Source organism: Macrosteles quadrilineatus, unplaced genomic scaffold (assembly GCF_028750875.1).
Source record: "Macrosteles quadrilineatus isolate MER2022 unplaced genomic scaffold, UCM_ALF_1.0 Scaffold_7__1_contigs__length_78375512, whole genome shotgun sequence".
NCBI classification, from domain to species: Eukaryota; Metazoa; Arthropoda; class Insecta; order Hemiptera; family Cicadellidae; genus Macrosteles; species Macrosteles quadrilineatus.
This window is the reverse complement of record NW_026542600.1, coordinates 6,215,684-6,238,449: the sequence shown is the minus strand read 5'-3', so window position 1 is coordinate 6,238,449 and position 22,766 is coordinate 6,215,684. Positions and strand designations below refer to the sequence as shown.

At 33.6% G+C, this 22,766-nt stretch overlaps 1 protein-coding gene across 1 annotated transcript in view; it reads left to right on the top strand.

The window, feature by feature from the left end:
• LOC128998364 (corticotropin-releasing factor-binding protein) overlaps positions 1 to 14,648 on the top strand; it is a 126,343-nt gene extending 111,695 nt beyond the window's left edge. The window contains exons 3-8 of the mRNA XM_054424469.1: positions 1,714 to 1,877; positions 3,126 to 3,336; positions 7,231 to 7,406; positions 9,087 to 9,195; positions 10,207 to 10,350; positions 14,455 to 14,648. Coding sequence (XP_054280444.1) covers positions 1,714 to 1,877; positions 3,126 to 3,336; positions 7,231 to 7,406; positions 9,087 to 9,195; positions 10,207 to 10,349 — 803 coding nt within the window. The 3' untranslated portion in view covers position 10,350; positions 14,455 to 14,648. The remainder of the gene's footprint in view (positions 1 to 1,713; positions 1,878 to 3,125; positions 3,337 to 7,230; positions 7,407 to 9,086; positions 9,196 to 10,206; positions 10,351 to 14,454) is intronic.
• The last annotated feature ends 8,118 nt before the right edge of the window (positions 14,649 to 22,766 follow it).

Here is a 22,766-nt window from a genome sequence, read left to right as displayed (position 1 = left end):
AACCACAACGCAAAAAGCTGCTTACATCTCTTTATAAAAGTTTCAAAAAGATTTATTGTGTAAAGACCAGAATAATACTTCGATTTCAGAGAATTTATACATATTGAATATTTTCTTGTAACATTTAATATAATATTTTATACCCATCCGACAGTATGAATATTTATTTTAACTTTTTACAAAATAAGTAATATAGATAAATAAATAAATAACCAAATAACGAGTCCCAAAATATCAGCCTAAGATTTTTTAAAGTGATATAACCATTAAAATTATAAACCAAAACACCTGTGAAAATCTCAAAATTGGATGTTCTAATTATGATTATAAAATCTAACAGAAGATATTACATGTTGAGAAAATATCAACATTAAAAAATGTTTGAATATTAAACTGTCGATTGGACGAAGTAAAATATGTTTGACTAGTTTCAGCGGCCCATCATCATGAATATGCATGCACAGCTGTTCCAATACCATCTGCTATCATTGTTGTACACGCTTAGCTCTCAGACATGTATTTAAAATAACCCCCGTCACAGTCACCCTGCTAGATATTACGTCAAGCACCGGTACACTTTTTGTCTTCACAGATTGTCTATATGAAAGTGGAAATTTTTAGTATAAAAAGGTAAAAAACTTAAAAATAGTAAAACTATGTACATTACATATCTCAAAGATATAAAGATTAATCCATAAATTAATAAATACAGTAAATAAGATGAATAGGTTTTATTCCATTATACAAAGACGGCACAGTTTCTTCCTTTTACCAAGCTCAGTCCCATAAATAGAAAACAACTCTTTGACTCTAATAGCTAACTCTAATAGCTAACTAATATTCTCTCCATCATTAAATTTGTCCTGTCGGTTATCATTGTTTAATTAACAAGGTGCAATATATAAGGAACAATGATTTTGAAAGTAGCTTGAAATTAACCATCATCAATGTTAGAATACTTTATTTGAGCTCAATGTCTGACTTTACTTCTGTAAAGTAACTATGATACCGAAATTACTTCTAAATTCAACTAATGATTCCAAAATCTTATTAAAAAGTACTTTGGAGGTGTCTGCCTGTGGCTAAACTGAGTTTTGATTGTTGCAGACTGTGTGATGGTGACCTCAGAGGAAGGTCACTTCTACTACAAGTCTCCCGGAGAAGAAGAACTGACTCTCTGTGGCTAAACTGAGTTTTGATTGTTGCAGACTGTGTGATGGTGACCTCAGAGGAAGGTCACTTCTACTACAAGTCTCCCGGAGGAGAGGAAGTGACTGTATGTGGCTAATCTGAGTTTTGATTGTTGCAGACTGTGTGATGGTGACCTCGGAGGAAGGTCACTTCTACTACAAGTCTCCCGGAGGAGAGGAAGTGACTGTCTGTGGCTAAACAAAGTTTTGATTGTTGCAGACTGTGTGATGGTGACCTCAGAGGAAGGTCACTTCTACTACAAGTCTCCCGGAGGAGAGGAAGTGACTGTATGTGGCTAATCTGAGTTTTGATTGTTGCAGACTGTGTGATGGTGACCTCAGAGGAAGGTCACTTCTACTACAAGTCTCCCGGAGGAGAGGAAGTGACTGTATGTGGCTAATCTGAGTTTTGATTGTTGCAGACTGTGTGATGGTGACCTCAGAAGAAGGTCACTTCTACTACAAGTCTCCCGGAGGAGAGGAAGTGACTGTCTGTGGCTAAACTGAGTTTGTATTGTTGCAGACTGTGTGATGGTGACCTCAGAGGAAGGTCACTTCTACTACAAGTCTCCCGGAGGAGAGGAAGTGACTGCCTGTGGCGTCTTCCTCATCACTGACCCTGACAAGGTGGTGGAGGTCTACTTCGACCACCTCGATGTACCTTGCAACACTGGTGGCCTAGTGTCTGTAAGTAATTCGAATTAATTGGGGTTTCGCCAGCTCATGTGCCAGGAGAAGCAAGCTGATCTAGTAGTAGAGTGCGAGGCTTCGGTCCCCTTTGTGTCTTATCCAAAGCCAGCTAATCACCAACGGATGTTAGCTATTTGATGTCACAACCCTCTTGGTTTAGTCTGTAGTGATGTGCAAAATTGAATCCAGGCTAAAACCTGAGATGTGAAACTGGGATCTAAATCCGTTTATTTCTTCCTATAGCACTGGTATGCTGGTATGCTAAGTGATCATAACATGTAAATTAATTCAACCTATTGCGTCTCTGGCTACAAGAAGTTACCCATCAAATATTTAAGAGGTAAGCTAGTGAAATGAAAGTCAATATCAGCACCAAGTTCGAAACCAAGTCATTGTAATTGTGATACATAAGCTGGCAGATTTCAAAATTGAACATGGGCTGGCAATTAGTTCCTTGAAAAACCTTCTGTTGGCCATCCTGGAAGATTTACTTCCTCGGAGTTAGCCAGTTTTTCCCTTGGACTCTTCGCGTGTTTCCTTTTTTATTCACTCTGCTCTGTATAATCAAATAATAACTTTCAGGTATTGGTACATAGGGTTTCTTTTTAGAATTTGAGTTATCTCAAACCTCTGCTACCATCCTAAACCGCGCTGTCTCATTCCACCTGTTTCATAGACTACAAGAGTAACTGTATAAGTACTTATGTGAAATATTTTCCTAAAAATAGTTTTATACTTCAAATTATTTGCTTAAGAGAAAGAAGTCCTGGGACGGTATCCGCTTTGGTGATCCTGTAATAGAGCACTGATGGCACATTTGCTAATTATAGCCACAAACTTTAGCTATGAAGAAGTAGACAGAGTAATAATGCTAATACTGATAATAAAGTATTCTTCAAGATATAATACATTCTTTAATGTATTCATAATGTATTATTTATATAATACAGTAGTTTGTAATAACACAATACTTGTGTTTAATTTAAATATTTAAATTAAATAGAAACTGAACCTGTAATCAAATATAAACATTGCTTATTGAATCAAATGAATAAAAAAATACTCTTCATTGACTTAAACTACTGACTAATGCAAATACTTGACACTCTTCGTAATATGAGCTAAATACTGTGCTATTATTGTTTCACTTAAGTCATGTTGTTCACTAACATAAGTACAACTTATACAAACCTGTTACTTCATCAGTGATTACAGAATGTTTTACTGATTCCTTTGTTGTCATAGTTCGTAGATGGTTGGGAGATGAATGGACAGTTCTTCCCAAGCGCAGATGATCATCCAAAACCTATGTCAGAGAGGTACCAAGAGTTCTGTGGCAGTCGTCAACCCAAGACTGTGTTTCTATCTTCTCAGAATGCTGGCTTGGTGCAATACAAAGTTCCCAAACGTGGAAGAGGCTTCAGCTTCCATGTCAGATACATCAGGAACCCCACACGTGAGTAAAGTGGAAAGTTGCCGGTTTGATCCTGAGAAAAGTCAAAATATTTTAATGGTTAGAAACTGGACCCAACTGTATATCCTTCATAATTGGGTTGTACATCATTCATTCCAAAAAACAGCTGATCTTATGCTGTAACAATACTGTATCATTCATTCAACACTATCGTTTACTCATTCAAAAAATATGGCACCCTAGTGTGTCAACTTGGTAAAAATCTAATTGTAATTGTGTGTGCTATTTTGTATATTGAGCTCAACAGTTGAAACTGAAAAGTAAATATACGACAGTAGTACTTAGAGTTTTAATCACCATAAAACATTACATTTCTTAATCTCAAGTTCACTGCAGCAATATTTGCACAAAACTGAAATGTTAAACAAACTACAAAATATTATTTTCACTTAGATTATTAATTGCACAGTATTTTTTGGACGTGCTCACACAATAAAGTTACATCCACGTGTTTTGATAGACTTTGAGGCAAATGTGTCACATATTCTGATGCCTTTAGAGGTGACACAAAGTCAATCGCTTTGACACAAACTGTGTTGGTCAGTGTACAGTGTTACCTTCCCCATCACTTGCCTCACTGCTGTCCAAACCATGACCAACAATCCATATCTTTTAAACCTTTTTTGTCAGGGGATTTTCTGCATTGTTACATAGTGACACTAAGATGTCTGAAAATTTAATTTTATATCTGTCTTTATACATAATACTGACACTATAAAAAAGTTACTATGTGATAATATTTCTTGATGGCATTGGTCAGGTGCTGTGTTTTACTTTTATAAAAAAAGTCGATAGAAAAATATCATTTGAAACCTCTTTGTTCAGTAGGATGTAAAAGTAAATTGATATTTAGTGTCATGTTACCTCTTTATAACTGTCACAAAATATTTGGAACTTTGTATTTTTATAATAGATTTTTATTTTAAATTAATTGGAAAGGCTTTGACATAGTGCTAAAGGTTAGTGCCAGGCTATAGTAAACATATAAAGCAGTTTTTTTTTTAATAAGGTTTTATATGACGTAAGAATAAAGTGTACCAAGTTTTGCAGCTTTCGCACTTAAAAGAATATTTTGAGCAGTCACTGATCATCCCAAGCTTCATCAATCAGTACTGTATACTATTTATACAGAGATACTATTATACAAAATCAAAGTAAATAAACAAAGGATAATAAGAGGTGATTCAGACGAAAGAAAACTACAGTCTTATAGGATGAAAAAGTACTTGGAGAAGCAAAACCAGAAGACAAGATAAAAAAAATCATCTCAATAAAATTACCTAAGCTTTTAATGTTGGTTATAAAATTAAAATACCAAACATATGAATGAGAGCAAGTAATCTGAACGAATATATTGATGTAAAACTGAGTGTTAATAATGAAATCAAAGCTATTGCTAGCCTTAGAATATAAATTAAACTAATCATAAAGTTTTTGGCTCACATTTTCTCCAAAGTATCCAAGAAATGTCTCTAAACTAAGCACATTAGTTACAGCACAATATTGATGCGGCAAACCTTTTAGTTTTGTTTAGGTAGGTTTAAGAATTAATGTGTTTTAAATCAAGTGAGATTTTAGAATTATTATTGCCACTGAAACGTCTACTGGTTGTCCTTAATCAACATAACAAGAATTGGATTATGTAATTCAGAGAAAATTAATAAAGGTTAGATATTTCCAATCAACGGTTTTGGTGTCCCTGGACTCATGCTTTGATGCTTTGATTGCTCATGATGTGTCCATGCTTTGACAAGCTTTACCGTTCAGGGAAGTAACATTGGCAGGTCGAAACATGATTGACTGGGGAATTTTCCACTCATCATCTCCCATTGATTACCTGTTGGGAGAATATATTTTATTAAATTATAAAACGTTTTCCACGAAAAACCTTGAAGATTAGATCACATGAAAGAATAGAACTCTTAATTTATGTTTGTAGCATGGAGATTATTTTGTACGTCTCTGTATATTATAACGTGTTTTTTTTTTATAATTCATTGTAGAAACATGACCTGTTAATGAACCTTAATGACCTTAGTCTACATTGTACCTGTATTTTGCATAATACTTACTTTCACTCCTGTTGCTTTAAATATTTCCTATAATTTTTAGCGTTAGTTTGTCACCATTGCTACCAATTAAGGAGGACTTATCCTGGGTAGCAGAGGAAATATTTTTTCTTTCGCAAAAATATGAAATTATAATTCAAAATTAATTTATTCCTGTTTATAACTTTAGTCTAGAAATGTAGGTAATTTTCTTAATGATTAAAAGACAGTCATTTGAAAATTGTTGTTCTTCATTGTATAAAATATAATAAAATGTACAGTACCGAGGATAATTTAGGGCGAGTGTACCAGTGAATTACTATTTCATATAAAAAAAACATCATATTAAGCTTTTTGTTTTACCTAGTCTATCACAAATGGTCTTAAAAGTAACTTAAGAGTCTGTTTGGAGTTTTGTCGCTGGTTCTAAAAGAAAGTGTAAATCATCCTTTTGTAATACAATCAAAATTAAGTGTTCCAAACTCAGTTCATCTTCAAGACTCCCACTATAGCGTTTTGTACAAACAAGGTTGTTTGTATTTCTCATGGTTTTATGGTTTCTTTGGTTATTGATTGAAAGTATTTAATTAACAGTAAACACGTTAAACAATCTCCACTCATTTTAAGATGAACATCCTAACAATTTATTATTAACCGCTGCTCATTTACTGGAGCACTCATCACTGGCTCAATTTGGGTTATAACTAGATGTGGATCAATTTTCTCGATAGATTTTGATGGCGATGGTATATTATGGATTAAGTGCTTGATGTTAAACACGAAATATCATCAGAAATCATGTGTGGATAACTATACTCAGAATTTGACCGCGATTTACAGGTTACTGTTTATTATACAGGGTGTCCAACTTAGAGGTGAAAATCATAATTCACTGGTGCAATGATTTATATGTGATAAGTTTCATTTTTCAACAATCTTTTTTAAGATAATACATTACTTTAAACTGCAGGAAAAAACGTTGAAAGTACTTTTTTAAACTAAAGCCTAATATCCTACTTTCCTATGTCGGATACAAAAGATACAACTGGAAACTTGGGTTTAAACGATCATTCACTGGTGCATTCATTGTACATTTAAAAATGTTTCTGGTCAGTAAGTTATCATGTGTTTAGGAGGAAACCCATAGATATTGACACAATGGCACATCCAAAACTCAAGGCACACGTTAGCACCAATAGTTATTTGTGTAACTACTGAGCAAAGGACATTTGCGATCGTGTTACACATTATATTTTTCCTACAGTCACTATAAAGCATATAAATAGTTAGTATTTCAAACACTATACAACACGTTTTTAGGTTAGGTTAAACCCAAGCGTTGGACGTTATTCTCAAACATGTTAGGCCCACTTACAATTATTCTTTCAAATACTACGCTTTAGGTTATGTTCAAACTAAGCGTTGAACGAAAATAGAATATACACACGAAATGACAGGTTAAATCGTAGTATCAATAGTCAATCAGCTGATCATATTAGTAGTGTCAAGTGTCGCCAACCTATTTCCAAGTGTACACGGATTACGTGCATAATAAAACCACGCTGTTTTGTGTTGTTTGGTTGGAATACTGGTGTGCGCCAAAGTATAAACCGTGCGACAAAGTATAAACCGTGCGACAAAGTGTAAATGGTGCGACAAAGTAACTAAATGCAGCTATTAGCAGCTTTCAGTACTATATTTAGTGCAAGGAAGCCCAACTATGTCGGGTGAATGTAGGAACAAATCTTATTAGGAATGCACAAATTGAAATCTATATGACTTTGGTCAAGAAACATTCTGGGATTCTGCATGGAGTTTTTCTTTGCAGCTTGCAACATCCTGATAGAGGGTACGTCGGATGTGTACACTCTGCGCAACTATGGCAAGCATGTCAACTGCAGCCTGACCGCGGTGTATCCTGCGCAGGTACGTGTGCTGCAGCTGGGCGTGGGGATGGCCTTCAGTAAACGAAACCTGCAAGTCGAAACAGGAACCATTCACAAGGTGAATAACACTTTGTTGCAATCTATTTAATTACTAAAGGGGTTCTCTGTATTCCTTTTCCAGCTGTTCTAATCAAACGATTTTCACGATTGAGGAGTAATTTTAGAGCTAATGAATGGATAGAACAACTGACAGTAGAAAGAAAAAGGTATTTTAGTGTTTCAAATTGTTACTAGAAATCACTTTCAAAGATCCTGTGTTGCTGACTAACTTTCTTTAAAATGGCTGAAATATGAACTATTATAATCCAACAGCTGATCCTTCAGTTCAATTTTAACCACAGTCGGATTTTAAAAAAGGGACAAAAGAAACAGTTACGCTACTTTTATTATATTTGCAGCCTGTTTAAGGTAGTTAAACAGGCGTATCTACGTATCTACTTCTACTTACTTACGTATCTACTTCATTCTTTATGAAGTAGATTTACTTGTCTTTGAAAAGTAAAAGTGTATTGTATTATTATTTTAACCTTAAAATTAATTGTTGGACCCTATTAGAATGTGCCATTTTCCCATGGGTCTTTTCATTATCTTTGTTTGACAAAACTGAAATAGGCATAAACTCACTTTTTTAATTGTATGTATAATGCATGTATAATGTACGTTAGGTGCATTATATAAGGTTATGGTAAAGGTAAATTTCGTTATAGTTGGTTTATTTGATACAAAATGCCAAAATTGGCCATAAAACACCAAGTATCATTTTAAAATTCTCTTAGTATATTTTGGTGTATTGGTCATTTCTTAAACAAAACACAGACTTTGTGGGTAAGCAAAAATGACTAGTTTAATATAGAAAATTCATATTTTTAATGAAACTGCAAATGCTACTAAAACTTCAGAGCAAGTACAAACTTGTCAAAAGTTGTCAAAAGTAATCTAAATGTACTTAGAATAGAAATAAAAATGCAGAGGGGACTTGTTTTATCTAAGTATTGAAATATCTGCGATCAAAATGCCAAGTTTTCACCTATTTTCAAACACTTTTCAGCAGTTATAATTTAATACTTTACTTTGAAATGGCGACCATACAAAGTAGGTATTTTAAGCCAAGTATGAATGGAGATGAGTGTAGGATGAGTGGGGTGATCTTGTAATCTTGTTAGTGACTAAGGCCGACATATTCCTGTACCACTGTTATCTTGACACAGCTGTTAATTAATAGGCCATACAGCCAATGACAACTAAGGGACCTACAGTTTATAGTGGAATCCGAACCACATGTTTGCCTTGTAATTAACGAATTGGTCTAATCATCAGAATAGTACTGCGGATAGTCGTAGTACTCACTAGTGCAGACGTTAATCCACACCAGGGAGTATCGAATCCACAGTGCATGCCTATAAATATCCACAATTCGTTAATTATAAATTAAACACATTGTAGTGTTTCAGTTTGAAATTTTCAAGTTTAAAGTTTTGATTATTAATCTCTCAAATTCTTTACTTACCTTTGCTAAGTGGAAATGCTTCAGTTTAGACAAACTAGCTGTGAACTGATGGTCAAATTATTTATAAAACTGAAAAAGGGCATGTGTCAACAGCAAGATTCTCCACTCCGTTCATATATGGCCTACACGAACAATAACAATATTTGTATAATTTTATTCAGCCCGATGGTTTGTAAAGTTTGATCTGATGTTTTGCCATGTTTTATTTTGTCTTATGTTGCTTTATTATAGTGTGACAAGCGAGGAATGCCCGACTTTGTACAGCTGGGAGGCAGTGAGGGATTGGACCTGTCTACCTACAGCGTCATAGACTCTATTTGTGGCACAGATTCTCTGCCAGGTACGAGATGCAATGCTTTCCAATTTCTATCGCACTAAATGAGGTGACGAAGATTAACTTTAGAACCAACCCCAGAAACTTAAGCATCATTAACGTTTTTTTGGCTTATAGAAACGAAACCTCGCTATAATTTTCCCAAATATTTGGGGTTAAATATACCCATTTTGATCTTCATCTTACATTATTATAATAAAGTGACTCAGAAATTGAGTTATTTTGTACTTTTGAAACAATATGGTCCGACATCCATATTGTTTTATTGCTTTACCAAAACATTTAGCTTTGAATTATTTCAAACTTCCGGACAAGGTAAAACGTCATGAGACGAATAAAAATGCTTAATCGCACTTTATCTTCTAACTTGTAAAAAAATATATGTATAATAATCATGCTATGTTCTTGTGTGTTACAGCAAGTTAGCTGAATACAGAGTTTTGTGGCAGTCAGTTTTGTTTTGTTTCCATAATAATTTCAGGACTTTTGTTAATTTACACGAAACATTCAACCAAAGTCACTATTATTTATTTATCTTAATATTTGGGTTCAAATTTACCAATTTACATCTTCATCTTCAAAATTTACAGACATGTGACATGAAGGCATGTCAGATAGTCTATTTTTTACCGTCTAGATGATTCTGGTTGATTATTCATGATCTCCTGTGATTATTCAAAGGATTTTGTCTTGAATATGGATGACAGTTTTACTAAGGTTAAGGATGTTTCCAAACAAGCACCTGGGGATACTCATGGCTTCCTTTGGTAGTAAGAAGAGCCTAATGTATTACTATCTTGACACTTTCTTTGGTTAGATCACATAATTTTCTGTAAACAGATGATACAACTTTATAATGCTCAGACCTTAATCCAAAATCATTTTTTACTGGAAGTACAAGAATATGTCCTTTTCATATTTCACTATTCCAAGGCAAAGACAAATTGGTCTAGACATCACTTATGTGTTTTGTGTTTATGTAAGATTTTGATTAAACATAGTGTTTTACATTATCAGAGCGTGTGGTGGAGACAATTCTGTGCGGAGTTACGACTGTCAGACTGGTGTCCAGTGGAGAGTTTGACAACGCTGTCACTATCCAACTGCGACAAGCAGATGAAGAAGATATCCCCAGCGCCTCCCTCATTTGTGGTCTCTGAGGTGATCCTGAAATCCTTATATGTTATCTTTTTATAATTTGTGGTCTCCGAGGTAATCTTAAATCTTTAATGTTATCTCTTTATCATTCGTGGTCTCTGAGGTGATCCTGAAATTCTAACATGCTATCTTTTTAAACAGAGGCCCTGGTGGGAAATTCTTTAACAGAAACCTTGTATTCTATTACATTGACTATGAAATATTCAGTTTAAAACTAAACATAGCATTATACATTATAATATGGTGACATACATAACATTTATTTATGAATACATAACATTTATTGATACAAACTACATATTGTGCTACAAACTTTGTTCTAAACAAAGGTATAGAATACATTATAAATCTTCCAAAATCTTAGGCTGCATGTTTAATGACTTTCGACTTCGCTGCATTATCTAAAGACATCTTAGGAATAGTTCAGGCTGTAATCACACAACAATATAAAATAGATTTACAGTTTATTTAAGGTATTATTTGACAACATAAACTAAACTTATTATTAATAGTTTAACAATAGTCATACTGACAATTGGTTTTATCTTTGCATACTAGTACTACGTTAGTCAATACTTTTGTAAATTATCCCAAAAATAAATGGCTTGTTTCATGATGTTGGATGGGCAGCACAACTAATTGTATTCAAACTTTTCCTTGCATTGGATAATGAGGACTTGTTGGCGACTGTAGTTTGCTGCTACCTGTTGAGCTTTTCTAGAACTACGTCAATAAACACAGCCATGCAGTGTATTGCTTTCGATGAGTGATTGCACAATGCACAATCATTGTGAATGTGCTAAATAACAATAAGTGTTTAATTTCAAAACACAGTATCTGTTTCCTTTACAGTTATATGTTTAGATAATATGTTGACGGTAAAAATCTTTGGCCCCTCGCCCACTATACGATTTCGGTCGTACGACACTGTGTCGGAACGACAACATTTCAACAGTGAACCATTGGATCTTATAAGAGCTCGCCCAATGTACGATAATCTCACGACTACGACAAACTGTCGTGAAGCAGTCGTCCACTGCCACTGTGATACACGACTGTCGTACGACTGTCTAACTCGCAGTGGAGTACACGATCAAATGGGCGCTCGCCCACTATACGATTTTTGTCGTATGTCGTGCGTTCTCCCCAGTAGTCCTATATATACTTTTCACAATTAACTCAAACTTCTTCATTATTATAGTTGTTATATCACTTGGTTCAGCCTTTTTTACCATTCTCTTGCGTATTTCTTAGTGAAAATATTTTTTTACAATTCGTTCATACTTTTTTATTATAATGTTCCTATGTTTTATTATAATATTCCTCTCTGTATCCCTTAGAGATTTTTAAAACAACGATATATCGTTTCATAGCACTGAAAGGGTTAAATACATTAACTTAGGAAATAATCTACACATAAAAAGAACGATTTCTTTAATGCTGTAGGCCTACATTTGCCTTTCAATTCCATTACCTGTTGTTGAATTTTAATGTAATGTTGTCACTATTTTATTAATTAGGCTAATTTTGAATATCAAGACATTAAGAAAATATAATTAGTTATTGTTGTAATTTTCCTGGTTTTCTTATACATTTTTATGTTCTGATAGCATTGTTTGAAACCAGAAACTCATAAGATCAAAAGCCATATAGTTTACAATGTAATATTGAATTTAACTTTGATTTAGTTGGAATCATCATTATGTATTGGTTTAAAATCAAGTTAATGCGAGGATAAAAAATATTATAGACAGACATTTTTCAATACCCTCAGGATTGACGTACTATTTATATCAATAATTCAAAACAAAATTCCCAGTCAGCGCACATACGTAAATTATACATATAATTGGTGTTCAACTTAGACCTACAATACGTATATCAGAGAGATGGGTTACGTAAAATGTACGTATAATATACGCTCAAATTTTCCACTTGTTGACGTACAATATACGTCGATTTAAGGTATACATGGACATAAAATATCCGTAGATTATATGTATAAATATAAATTGTTCCATTAACTTACACAGTGTACACGTAATTTATATTTATACATATAATCTACGGATATTTTATGTCCATGTAGACCTTACATCGACGTATATTGTACGTCACCAAATAGGACATTTGAGCGTATATTATACGTACATTTTACGTAACCTATCTCTCTGATATACGTATTGTAGATCTACGTTGAACATACATTATATTTATATTTATACATATAATCTACGGATATTTTATGTCTATGTAGACCTTAACTCGACGTATATTGTACGTAAACAAGTGGGACATTTGAGCGTTTATTATACGTACATTTTACGTAACCTATCTCTTTGATATACGTATTGTAGATCTATGTTGAACATACATTATATTTATACATATAATCTAAGGATATTTTATGTCTATGTAGACCTTACATCGACGTATATTGTACGTCAACAAATAGGACATTTGAGCGTATATTATACGTACATTTTACGTAACCTATCTCTCTGATATACGTATTGTAGATCTAAGTTGAACATACATTATATTTATAATTTACGTATGTGTGCTTCTCGGCTATCTGTGCTTAAAGACTTAGGAGTCAAAACCCGGTATTTAAGCCGACGCCACCGATTGCGAACAGATAGCGCTACAGATGGTTGTTCAATGTGTTACTAGGTAGCAGCACCAGTTAGTCACGGACTATTTAGATGATATTTTTCAGTTGAAACACAACAGTGATCATAAATGTGTTCCCGAAACTTTGCTGCAAAACATTATTTTCCCTAAAATGGCTATATATTACGATAACCTCTTCCAACTAAATCAAAGTTAAATTCAATATTACATTGTAAACTAAATGTCTTTTGATCTTATGAGTTTCTGGTTTCAAACAATGCTATCAGAATATAAAAATATATAGGAAAACCAGGAAAATTACAACAAAAACTAAGTTTTATTTAATGTTTACTACAAATACCGGGATTAATTTTTGTTATATATTTTCTTATTGTCTTGATATTCAAAATTAGCCTAATTAATAAAATAGTGACAACATTACAGTTAAAATTCAACAACAGGTAATGGAATTGAAAGGCAAATGTAGGCCTACAGCATTAAATAAATCGTTCTTTTTATGTGTAGATTATTTCCTAAGTTAATGTATTTAACCCTTTCAGTGCTATGAAACGATATATCGTTGTTTTTAAAATCTCTAAGGGATATAGAGAGGAATATTATAATAAAACATAGGAACATTATAATAAAAAAGTATGAACGAATTGTAAAAAACATTTTCACTAAGAAATACGCAAGAGAATGGTAAAAAAGGCAGAACCAAGTGATATAACAACTATAATAATGAAGAAGTTTGAGTTAATTGTAAAACTCAATATGTGTTTTCGCAAGATGAAAGAGTATGTATTGTAGAGTTATATAAATCAAAGTGAAAGTAAACCATTAGTTCTATGGAAAGAAAGGTTTGAAATTATGTATTCCAGTATAAAATAATTTAACTACTTATAGACTTGTTAAATAGCCAAGGTCATTTAGAGGAAGATCTGTAGAAAACAACAAAGTAGGCCAACAATGCATACTCTTTGAGCTTGCGAAAACACCATGTTGTTTAAAGATTATACAGGGTGTTTTTCTGCGATCTCAAATAGAGTATGTATTGTAAGTCTACGTTACATTTGTTTACTACGGATCCAGTTTGCTTAAATTTGTACATGTCAATAATAGTTTATTTATTAGGTACTGAAATCACAACTTTAACTTAACCTCATCAATAACTTTGCAACAATGTATATCAGCTGATTGGCAATGAAGTAAAGAAAACAGAGATACCAACATATACGCTTAATTTTCGTTGAACAGTGTCTCACAGTACTTGTAACTTGGGTTGCGTTAAAACAAACACCCTGTATATTATGATGTTTTTATTTACATACCTCTTACTTAACTCTCCAGGAGTAACTTTTCAAGCAGCCTACTTAATAATAAAACATTATACAGTTAAAATATTTGTAAATAAAAATTCAAGCCGCACTTTCAATGTTGTTTTCTCATGTTAGAGGCTGAACTGTGTATTATAACCGATGTCGTCTGTTTCAGGACCACCGCATTCTGTGTAGTTCTCAACCCCTTCGCCAGAGATCATCACCACGTTTTTTATGCCATTTACTACAGTTTAGGGAGACCACGACTTCTAACCAAACACGACTTGTAGATTGTTTATTTTTTTGAATTTCTGTAAATTTGATGTACAGTAACGATGTGACGGTGATAATAAATGTTTCACCACCTTGTGTTGCGCTGAGTGTGATTTGTTCCTTTCACTGTGATTAACCATTTCACTGCCATGGTTTCATGTCGAGACTGATTACAAGAGAAACAGACAAGTTAAATCAAACTAAATACTGGCACAATAAGATATTCGTAAATTTTAGACAAGCACTTGGAAATTATAAGAAACATCAAATCAAATCAAATTATCCTTTATTCATTTAAGTACAATTGTACAGGAATAGAGTCAGATCTTACAAAATAAAATGTTTTACATTGAATAAGACAGAATATTTATTTTATTTGTTCTCCCAAAACTCTTCAAGAGAATATTAATGGGCAGTTTTAATCAAATACTGTTTCAGACAATTTTTAAACTTTTTTGTATCATTTTCAGTTAGAAGTGTTTTTGGAAGATGAGACATAAATTTATTTCCTGTGAATTTCGTTTTCTTTTTATAAAATTCTAGATTGTGTCTATCAATTTGAGATTGAGAACGAGTGTTATAATTATGACTAATTTTGTTTGATGCCTGAGTTTTTGTAATATTTTTCGCATAAATAATAGTTTCCAAGTTATATAGTCCATGAACAGTTAGTATTCCAAGATCTGTAAAAATATGTTTTACCGAAACTTTCCTTTTCAAATTAAACATTGCCCTAATTGCCCTTTTCTGGTACGATAAATCCGTTTTAAGTTTTTTGATATTGTTGCTCCATATATACTGATTCCATAAGCTAAATTAGAATGAACTAAGGCATAATATATTGATACTATTGTTTTTAAGCTGCAAACTTTATACATTTGTCTTAAAGCAGATACTCCTGAAGACATTTTTTTGATAACATGATCAACATGTTTGTCCCAGGTTAGATTTGTATCAACTATTAAACCAAGAAATTTTGTATGTTCTACCTGCTGTAATTTATAATCTTCTAAAATTATGTCTGGATTTAATTTCTTTTTGTTTTGTTTTGTAGAAAATTATACAAAATTAGATTTTTCAGGATTTAAAAGAAGGTTTTTGCTACATTAAAACTCCTTTTGTCGAATAGGAAGAAGCTAATCTTTGTATCTCTTCTATCAAAGGTGTACCTATGAGTCTGTGGAATACACTGAAGTACTTGTGTCTCCTTCAAAGTTATGTCCCATAAAGAAATTTAACACTAACGTCACATCATTTTATTTTCATGCATTCTAATAAGGCCTACTTAACATAAAGAAGTATACTGTAATGCATAGCTTCTTAATTTGTTACACCTGTACTAATTACTGTATTTCACAAAAATGATGTATTTTTGGCTCAATGTTGTATACATTTAATACTTGTTATTATCAGCGACTACCTCCTTCAACTCCTTCATTAACTTTCAGCACAGCTTTTTATAATCATAACTGCTTGACTTATTCCATTATTTTATTTTAAATATTTCCAATTTTAACGGATTACCTTCTGATGTAAATTTTTTGATACCACCTAACACTGGATGAATCTCTGATGTGTGAGGTATGGGCATTTTTAATCTCAGAGCCATTAATAGGTACATTTATTGACCAATGACATTATAATTTTATACTCTGTGGCCGAAATACGCAAAGGTTTTATTATCAGTAGAGCAAAGCAACATGGTGCAAAAACACTTTAACTCATACAGTATGCAGTCAAATATAATTCAAAATTCTTAATGTAAAAATACTTAAAAACTTAAACTTTAAATTGAAAGAAAGATATTTAAGATTACACACTGCCATACTAGTGAGAATAAATACTTACCAGTCAGCCCATGAGCCATTATTGACGTATTGTTTATCTCAATCTTGGCAAACTACATAAAGTATTTATAAATATGTAAAATTTTCACATAATATACATGCTGAGTTAAACAAATTTTCTGGCCTATTTCTTAAAAAAATATGATGTATACTCAATATAAATTATTTACATTCCATAAATAAATTGATGTATTAGTTAGTACGAAAATTGACGTATTATAGATGTATTCTATATCCATGCAATACGTGCAATACGTTTACTTTAGATTTACTTCGGCTCAAGGCAAGTTTTACGTATTATACACGTCTCTGTGCTGACTGGGTTACCAAGCTTGAAGCTTATCAGACAGCTAGGCATCCAATGAAGATCTGTATTTTTATTTACTCGATTCACAATATATCTATCAAGGGTTCTTTTGGTAGTTTTCTGACATATTTTATCTCTTAAATTGTTTCAAGTCTCAATCATTAGTACTCAGTCAATTGTTTATCATTCTTATTTCCTCATCTGTAATGTCATATGGACTTCTTGTCTTGAGATTTTCACAACACAGCAAAGGTAATATTTTGCTCAAGAAGAAATCAAAAGCGATTAAAGAGTATCAATCTCAATATTATTCCGATACTCCATCTGGAATATGGAGCGGAACATCAGGTGTTTTTGACCCAAACATATGGTGCCTTTGACATTGTTGCTTGCGCTGCAAAATATTATTCTTGATTGTATAAGTGTGGTGAATGATATCTAATAAAATGTAGAGTAAATTTACAATAAAGATTCATGACTCTGTTTAATTTGTTTGATAGCAGCAGTGGCAACCAAGAAATTACCAAACTACAGTTCAATACTGTTATGCGTCTTGAGCTGAGAAGTCAGACTAGAAAAACACTGCCCTCGTATACTAACTCATCACTGTAGTCCCCAACGGCAAAGATAGGTTACAATAGATCAGTAGTCTGGTAAAGGACAGTCAATGTTTTATTCCTAATAAAATTAATAGAACTATACCTTATTTATAAGTACTGTTCAGTACCTATGATGTAGGATAGGCAAGCTGGGCTGATGGCCTGTGGTCAGGTCTTGCAAGCTGGGAAGCGAGCTGGAGTTGTTTATGTAAACACTGAGGGCCTTCCACTAAGTAGGCTGTCAAGCTCAATAAGTAGACCACCTGAGGTAGGGAAAGGGGTCAGTCGGCCGGGGCAGGGTGCCTAGTGGTGTGTTGGGTGAGTACTGGTTACTTTGTCTTAAGGATAGTCCTTTGCAGGGAGTTGGCAAGGGGAAGTTCAATTTAAAGAGGGCTTAGTGTTGAGAATAGTTTGATTTGTGGATTTTAATAAGGGAATTTTAACTGGTTCAGATAATTGACTGGTATACGCCATAGCATTATTTTGGGGATATTATAATTAGAGTTTTATCTGCCTCTAGGACGTTTTCAATTGGCCATTCATGAAGTGTGTTTTGTGCATCAAGTTTTAGTTATTTACATCGGAATAAAGGGCAGTTCTTTAAGATTAACTTTGTCAACTTATTTAGTAGCTATACAGATTTTGACTGATTTAAATATAAAGATATAGATCAGGGGTTCTGTTGAAGCTACACTCCCATATGTATACTCAAGATAGCCTGAGGATAGATTATGAGGTTTCTTGCATGCCACATACCGATACAGGAAAAATGTACCAACTTACAAAAAACACTGTTGGTTCATGCAAAGCATAGAGCGTGAAATGTTAACTTGCATCTGAGACATGACCTACATTTGTGTTGTAGGGAATTGTTAAATTCCAAGCGACTTTTTAGTCTTAGGTGAGATTATATGACGAGGTTGAAACTTTCAACATTGAGGTATGGTATGGTAGCTGTTCATAAATAGCTTCCTATCTGTTAGACTTTTTTCTCAACCTATACATAGTATATGGAGAGAGTATTGAGCTTGGCCCACAAAATAATAGAAAAATCACATTTCCGATGACATCTCAACCTACTTTAAAAGTTAAGTATTTTATAGCCCTTTTAACTGTAAAAAAATCTGTACAACCCCCATCGCTGTGAAACTTACTGTTCGTGCGAAAGTATCGGATAACCAAAAAATAGCTTTCCTATTTTGGTTAAATTTGTATGTTATGGTCCTTTTTACTCTGAATAAATAGTGCAACTCCCATTGCTGTAAACGTTATGGTTAAAAAGTCATTGCAACTTTTGTGATTTTCCCAAAATTTTATCATAGTTACTCTCACCGTTTCCCCATGATAAGAATTGTTGAAAAGCTTATGTGAAAAGTATTAGTTTGCTGGTACCGTTTATCTGTGTTTGTTTACTTCAATATCATATATTCAATTATGCTTCAAAGCCCCCTAAAGGGAGGGATTATTTAGCGAATCACCTCATTTGACACCTAAAAGCATCGGTCCACCGTTTGTAATTAATACATTATTTTAGTTGTAGAAACAGGTCCAATACAACTTCACCTCCATTCTGATGTCCGACAAATACACATGTCACCTGCTTTGTGCACTCTCTACTCTAGCTACATCTTTGACCTCAACAGAATGCTGACTAAATCATTACAGGATGTGTGTGTGTAGGTTTAATTAACAAACTTTTAATTACAGTGGCAAACTTTTAGTTGTCTGGTGTACCAATGGATCTCGGACTATTGTGGGTTCAGATCCTGGTACCTGCCACTGCATTTTATTAGTACAGTTTACCCTGGTACTGTACCGGCTCACCCTTTACTTCTCTGAGTATTTTCCACGTACAGTGCCGATGCCTATGTGGACGGGAAAATGCAAGTACCTCTCTTTTGGGCAGTCAACATCTTAAAAAGATCACTGTACGTATCACACAAGAGTCTTCGGTTGTCTGAATGTACATATTATTGGCGAATGCAATGATACTTGCCCTTCCCAACTGTACCAGCACATTACTGTGCTTTCTCATTATTTTATAACTCTGCTCATTCCATATTTTTCACACTCACACTTACATAACTCTCTGCTAGGCCTCACATGATTTACAAACCAAATCCTGTACCTGAGTGAACGAGCATTGCTTTACTTATATTTGACAAATTCAACAGTGATGGGCTTAAGGGGCTTTGAAGCATAATTGAATATGATATTGAAGTAAACAAACACAGATAAACGGTACCAGCAAACTAATACTTTTCCCATAAGCTTTTCAACAAGTCTCATCATAGGGAAACGGTGAGAGTAACAATGATGTTTTATGGGGAAAATCACAAAAGTTGCTATGACATTTTAACCATAACGTTTACAGCAATGGGAGTTGCACTATTCATTCAGAGTTAAAAGGACCATAACATACAAATTTAACCAAAATAGGAAAGCTATTTTTTGGTAATCCGATACTTTCGCACGAACAGTAATTTTCACAGCGATGGGGGTTGTACAGATTTTTTTTAGAGGTAAAAGGGCTATAAAATACTTAACTTTTAAAGTAGGTTGAGATGTCATTGGAAATGTGATTTTACTATTATTTTGTGGGCCAAACTCAATACTCTCTCCATATACTATGTATAGGTTGAGAATAAAAGTCTAACAGATAGAAAGCTATTTATGAACAGCTACCATACCATACCTCTACTTGGTCGGTTATTTTTTATGTAATTTTTTGTGATTGACGCAAAGTGGAAAATCTGTTATAACTTTTCCAGCTATTTGACCTTTCCTTTTAACTTTGGAGCTAGCTGGTATAGTGGTCAAGCGCAGGGCTTTAGTTTCTGGGTTCCCGGGTTTAAACCCCACAAATTACCAATGGATTTTATCCATGTGTTACCACGACCCTTCAGGACCAGCTTGTAATATTTCGCATAATGCCTCCATGCTAGTATCTAGCGTCCTATAATGTGAAGGTGTGACAACAAAAATCAATGATATTTTCTTAAACCAACCTAGCCACAGTCGTGGTAGGACGGATAATTAACATATTACTGTAACATAAAATTATTTTATATCTAAGTTAAACCAATTATTTGTTGTTTTGGAGCTTGGAAACAAAAAATATTGGGAGTAACTACATGGTATTTATTAAACTGACTTTAAGGGCTTCCTTCTGTCTACAATAGGGATAAAGTCCACCAGGGGATGTGTGTTTTTGTGGTACTACGGCCCACTTAAGTTTTATAAGGTAATAAAGCTGCTTCAAGTTTTTATTTTTTGAATCATTATATTGAAGACTGTTCACATTTACTATAGGAAACTTACCCATATAGACTATATGAAAATGTTAAAGAGAAAATCTGAGTTCATTTACTGAATTTTACCACTTTAGACATTCTGAAAAAGATGGAGATACGTTAACGTTACTATACCACAAGATATTTAAAGTACGATAGGGATAAAGTGGGTATACTTCCCAACACACCTGATACAGCAGTTTCAAAGTTACTCACCAGACTGCAGCACTTACCAGAGCAATTATAAGAACACAGTTCTCTCGTTGTCCACTAGAGTTCAGGGAAGATGTGTTCAAACATTTTTAAGGATGGCTCAAAGATACTTTTACTTTCATCAAAAGACGTTTGGTACATGGTTAAAGTTTTTTCAATATAAAATACATTAGCAATAAATTTATTTGTGAATAAAATTGTGAAAAAACCAGACTAAGAATATGTTGTGTTGAAATCACCCCTGCTCGGAAATCAAAGATTGTTATCTGAAAACCAAAATTTTATGCAACCTTGAAATAGTGTACTTTATCAGCTGTGAACGATAAGCTAGAATGTAAAACAGAACTTAATTTACATCATCATATTGAGATAGGTAGGTACACAACGCTGCACCGAAATAGTGAAGCAGGATTTTAGATTGGTATGCCTGTTTCTTTTTTAATGGCTAAGATCGGCTGTTTCTTTAATCAGGGTGTTTTATTAATTCTCAATGATCAAGGACAACTGGATCCAGTTCAACCATAGAAAGGTTTGCCAACTCCAGGGTTGAACCTGTGACCTTCTGATTATGAGTAACCAATATAACCACAAAGCTACAATACCTGGTTTACTGGTTTGTCTATATGAGTATGAGATCTAGCTTAGAGAGCGGGTATGGATTTTTTTTAATGATTGACTAAAACAAAATTCACTTACAATTAGAAGTAATGTTGACTATTGTAGTTAGTTGATATTTTGTGCTACTTTGCTGAGCTTTGCAGGAAAGCTTTGGTGGAAACTCTACTATTAAATACAAAAATGAAAAACTTGTCTGTGTTTTGTCAAAACAGCTTATGCATAATATAGCTTAACCTTAATACCAGGTTATGTTTTGTGTATATTTATGTTCTGGAATTTTACATTTACTCGAGAATTAGATTACTAATAATTAGCATTGTGATGCATCAAAGCCACAAAATCAAAACAAAAGTTTTAATCAGGACTCAAAATATAATTTCTGGAGGTAAAGGTAATTTCTGGAAACAAATAATCAAGAATTTAACATTGAACCATTCACAAATAAGCAACACACCAGATGTCTGATTGGATTAAGTCAAAGATAAGCGATAGTAACCATATTTATTGACAAACAACAGCAATAAAGTCCCAACGCAATACAGATATACTGACAACAATTAAGATGATATCGCAAGAATACTTTTTTGGAAAACTGATTAAGCAGTGTGGTTAGATGGTGAGGATAATATTTTCCGGATAGAATATATTAGAAATGAGAGTTTTTTTAACTCCCAAGAAGGGTCCAGGGGAAAAAGGGGCAAAGTCCAATTTTTTTTTCAAAATGAGTTTTAAATGCAAAAATATTCTTCTTCTGATGTTAAATATGGCAGTATATTTGTTCTGGGGTACATCTCATTGACATTGAAATGTAAGAATAAAGATTCATGGTGCTGGGGAAGAAGGGGCCAAGTCACTGCAGTTCTAAGGAAGAAGAAGTCAAGTCCAAGACTAAAGCACTTGAACTTAAAATATAAAATATGTTTCCTGAAGAATTTTGTTTTATGGCATTTCCCCCTTTTTCCCCTGGACCCTTCATAAACAATCATCCGACCTCTACCTGTATAAGCAGATCATCGATTGGTTCAGTCTTGTAAAACAGTATTTAGTTTCAACCGATTCGTTCACAATGCAAGCCTTGGCAACATAGGAGACATAAGTCTAAAAAAAGAACTATGAGTAATAATAAGTTATATAATAGGAGAAATAGTCTTTGTAAGCATATATTGTGATGATTCATCATAGTAAAAGCGAGTGTTACTTACCCACCCCTGTGGCCATTGAAAACCTATAGGCGGTCTTTGGCTTCTCCAACCATGTGCCACCAGGATCCTCTGTCTTCTGCTAGCTCTAGTTCTGCTCCCATCCTTCTTAGGTCCTTCATAACCTCGTCAACCCAA